The 4,825-nt window shown below is 38.9% G+C and overlaps 1 protein-coding gene across 1 annotated transcript; it reads right to left on the bottom strand.

Moving 5' to 3' along the window:
- Positions 1-3,500: 3,500 nt before the first annotated feature.
- Positions 3,501-4,442, bottom strand: LOC133054788 (vomeronasal type-1 receptor 4-like). Its single transcript, XM_061140109.1, has one exon. The coding sequence runs from the start codon at positions 4,440-4,442 to the stop codon at positions 3,501-3,503; it is 942 nt and encodes a 313-aa protein (XP_060996092.1).
- Positions 4,443-4,825: the final 383 nt, after the last annotated feature.

Below are 4,825 nucleotides of genomic sequence, written 5' to 3'. Positions count from 1 at the left end.
CTGTTACAGCCTTTTTCATTTGTTGCCTGTAAAAGAAACTAATACCTTCATATTGAGGTATTATGTGCCCTTGAGCATCAGGATTTCTTACAACTGGAAAGGCGGACAAACCATAGGGTTCAGATACTTGTGATTGCAAAGCCAGTAATTCAGAGAGTTTCTGTCATGGTGGAGAGTGAGTACGAACTGAGTTTTTGCAAATATGAGCCTGTACTAAGGACTTATCATTATTATCTAAAAATAGATTGCCAGTTTTGATGTCAAAAAGTGTCTCAGGAGAGTCGTTGTTAGAATCATTAGATTCTAGCGAAGGAGAGACTTTTGGATTTTTGCCTGCTGGCAGAGGCAGAGCATTCAGAGCAGCCGGGGCACGGCTTGTAGGAAAATTCTGAATCATGTTATGTTGTTCTAATTGGGCCTTTTGTAAAGTTATATCATTTAATTTATATTCATGTAATAAGTGTTCTGTCTGTTCTTGAATATTAGGAAGGCTAGAAGTTACCTTAAAATGGCAGAATTACAGCTTTAAAGAGAGCCCAAAGGGGCCAGAAATCGCCTGGAATATTTTTTTCTCCATTTGATGGCTCAATCAACATTTGCTTTGACCCAGTGCCAAATTTCTAAATCAAAACTGTCTTTCTCAGGGAACCAAGGATTACAATTAACCACTGTTGAAAGGCAAGATTCTATTTATTGGCGTGAAACCAAAAAGTCCCTGAACTTTAAACAAATGATGAATTAAAGTAGAGAGATGATGGGGCTTTCCAGCTGTTTGAAGTTAAGTAGAGAAATGGGGTTTTTTTTTTAGCCGTTTGACCCATCTCTTAGTACTTACTGACCTCAATAGGCCCTGAGTCACTCCGTCTGAAATGCCACGTATACCAGAGTCCCTGTTCTGGGCACCACATGTTGGGGTCCTTTAATGGATAGAGAGAGAGTCAAAAAAGGCATGGGGACCTAAGCTCAGATGGAGCAAAGGCGCTTTAATTATCTTTTTGTGAGTATATGTAGGCTGTTGTACAAGGAATTTCTTTCGACAATGATAAAGATCAGAAAACTAAACATACAGAAATTACCAAGGGAAAAAGGGATTAACGATGGTCATAAGGTCAAGAGACAATCCATAGCTCATGAAAGAGGATCGAGACAAAGCAGTTTTCTCATAAAGAGAATATTTACTGACGGAGACCCAAGCCTGTCTCACATACTGACCCCAGCCCTGGGAGCAGCTTGCTGTTCCACTGATAAGGAACAGAGGATTTATGAGTAACAGCACGTAGGAATCCTTCTGTTAAACATTCCCTGACAGACAGGGTGGCCTGGTGTACTGCGGTGCAATGGGTCGCAAAGAGAAGGACAAGATGAGTGACTGAACTGAACTGAACTGAAGCAAAAACCACCCAGAAAACAATGTCCAGGACTTGATGGTGTCACATGTGATCCTATGAAACATTTTTAAAACTAACATCTATCCTTCTTAAACTCTTCCACAAAGTTGAAGAGGAGGGGAACACTCTTACAATTATTCTATCAGGCTATCTCTACACTGATATCAGTACTATAAAGAGACCCTACATAAAATTACAGATCATTTTCTTGAAGAATATGGTGGAAAAAGTTTTCAAGAAAATATTAGCAGACAGACTTGAACAATCTATAAAATGTATCATAAAAGATTATCATGTATCATTCTTCCAGAGATACAGGGATGTTTAAAAATCCACAAATCAATCCACTTGATACATTACATTAAGAAAAGGAAGAGAAACACGAGATTGTGTCAGTAGATGTAGAAAAAGCATTGACAAAATCTAGCATCCATTCATGGTAAATACTCTCAGAAAAATGGGCATAGAGAAAATACATCTCAACAAAATAAAGGCCATTTATGGCAAACCCATATCTGAAGGCTTTTTCCTCTAAAATTAGGACCAAGGGGAGGATGCTCACTCTTGCCATTCTGGTTTAACAGTGTGCAGGTCCTAGCCACAGCATTTGGACAAAGATTTAATAAGAGACTTCCAACGCCTAAGAGAAGAAGTAACACTGTCACTACTATAGAGAAATGATACTTTATATAGAAAACCCTAAAGTATCTACCAGAAAACTAACTAATGAATTCAGTACACACACACGCACACACACACACACAGAATGGAATATTCCTCACCCCTTAAGAATAAAATTTTGCTGCTTCTAACATAGATGGACCTGGATATCATTCTGTTTATTGAATTAAGTCAGACAGAGAAAGACAAATACTGTATATTTTCACCTGACATATGAAATCTAAAACTAGTACAAATGGATGAAAATAATGGAGTAGAAAAAGACTCTCACACATAGGGAATAAACTAGTGTTCACCAGTGAGGAGAGAAAGTGGGAAGGGGCAAGACAGAGTAAAGATTCAGAAGTACACACTACCACACATAAAATAAATAAACTACAAGGGCATACTTTACAGCACAGGGAATATGGCCAGTAGCTCATAATAGCTTAAAACAAAATATAACCTATATATTGAAGCACAATGTTGTACCTCTGCCACTACCATAATACTGTAAATCAACTAAAATTCAATGAAAAAATTAACATAAAGGAAGAGTTCTGCATTGTGATATGTGGTTGTAATGGCAGTCACATTACAATAATTACATGTAACAAATTACCAAATCTTTCACTTTAAATTTACACAATGTTATATGTCAAATATATTTAAGTTTGAAAAATCTGCTGAAATATAGTTTTCTTTCGGCATGTTTTTTATTGTACTTCACTTCAAACTGCTCATTTCTATATGAAAATATTTTAATGTGCTAATCTCCCTGCAAGACTCTTTCTAATAAATACTGCCATCTCTCTTAACATTTAAATCAGTTCTAATGAGGTGGATGAAACTGGAGCCTGTTATACAGAGTGAAGTAAGCCAGAACGAAAAACATCAATACAGTATACTAAGACATATATATGCAATTTAGAAAGATGGTGATGATAACTCTATATGCAAGACAGAAAAAGAGACACAGATGTATAGAATAGACTTTTGGACTCTGTGGGAGAAGGCGAGGGTGGGATGATCTGAGAGAATAGCATTGAAACATGAATATTGTCAATTGTGAAACAGATTGCCAGTCCAGGTTTGATGCATGAGACAAGTGCTCAGGGATGGTGCCCTAGGATGACCCTAAGAGGGAGGTGGGAGGGGAGTTCAGGATGAGGAACACATGTTAATCCATGACTGATTCACATCATGTATGGGAGAAAAACACTACAATATTGTAAAGACCTGTTGTTATTGCATAAACCTGAACTCCTTTTCTACAAGAAAACTTCACTGATATATTCATATTTCATGACAATATATTTCAAATGGTCTTTATATTGAAGAAGATATTTGACATGTCCAGTATAATATTATCTTGAGATTTCAAAATTTAAAGTAGGATTCTGAGGGTGAATAAATGAACTGGCAACTGCTCATTATAGAAATAAATAAAACTCACACTTTTCTCATAATAGTAGAGGACTTTGCACTTCTTATCCCGGCAAAATAGAGCCTGTGTACACTGGAGTTATGGGTCATGAGCAGAAAGGGGCTGACAGTTGGGAAACACGCTGCAATGATTATAGTGATGTCCACAAGGAACTGGCTGGGCTGATCTAAAAGAGCCAAAAGAACTTGACAGGTGGAGGAAAGAATATAAAAGTACACAAAGGTGCTCCCGAGGAGAAGGATGAATTTAGTAGCTCTGGACTCAGGGGAGGACCTGGAGGAGGCGTCAGTCCTACGAATGTGCTGGACCTGCTGCTTATGTCTGTACAGGATGAGAACCATGGAGCCGCCGGCCCAGAGCGTGAGCCCCAAACATAAAACATCAGGGAATAATAGCAATGCTGCATACAAGGCATCTCCAGTTTTGTCAGTAAGAATAGAAATACAATAGCCGAAATCTTTTTCCTCTGTGATGTTTTTGCCACTCCATTTGCCAGTCATATGGAAAGGAAAAATGACATTTACCAGCATTTGCAGGATCCAACACAGGAAAATAGAGAGAACCACGTACTTGGGAGCCGTTACTTTCAACACTGCCCACCTGGAGTTCCAGGGACTGATCGTGATCACCTGAAAGACACTCAAGAGGCAGATGCTACTGATGGACACTCCCCTCCCCACTCTGTGCAGAAAGAAGAGAAGTTTGCAGCCAAAATCACTGCGGATATGCTTCCACCCAAAGACTGCCATTGTGTGTGGCACTCCTTTACAGAGGAGGACCAAGGAGTTGGCCACAATCAGGTGCTTAAGGAACAAGTCTGTGGACCTTAATCTATAACCCATGAAGTGAAGGATGATATAACTGCAAAGGAGTGAGAAATTCCCCAGAATTCCAACCACGGTCTGTGTTACGATGATCATGCCTATTATGAGAAAGCTGCTGGCCATCCTCTCAGTTCACAGTCACTGGTACTTTTGAGTTAGAATGTCCTGCATGGAAATATGAGGCATGCGTTACGTGCATCATGTCAACTGAAATCCAATATTCTCCACTTAACAATAGTTCCCACTTGGAAATATTTGCTTCTTGTGTTTCTCTTACCAGCAGCCTTTAAAAGGTTCCATGTATAACATTTAATGAACTAATATGTAAAATTAATCAATGAAGACTCATGTGATCACTTCTTTATTCTTCCCAAATTTATTAGGCAGGAACAGAAGAGACCTTAGTTATACAGGTGAGCGTTACCTACCCCCAGACAGGTTAAGTCTTTGTCAAACCTGCTTCTTAGTGCAGAGTGAGGACTGAATCCCACTGGGATACTCAAGAC

The sequence above is a fragment of the Dama dama genome, chromosome 4 (assembly GCF_033118175.1).
Source record: "Dama dama isolate Ldn47 chromosome 4, ASM3311817v1, whole genome shotgun sequence".
NCBI classification, from domain to species: Eukaryota; Metazoa; Chordata; class Mammalia; order Artiodactyla; family Cervidae; genus Dama; species Dama dama.
The sequence above is the reverse complement of the archived record's forward strand: the minus strand, read 5'-3'. Positions and strand labels throughout refer to the sequence as shown.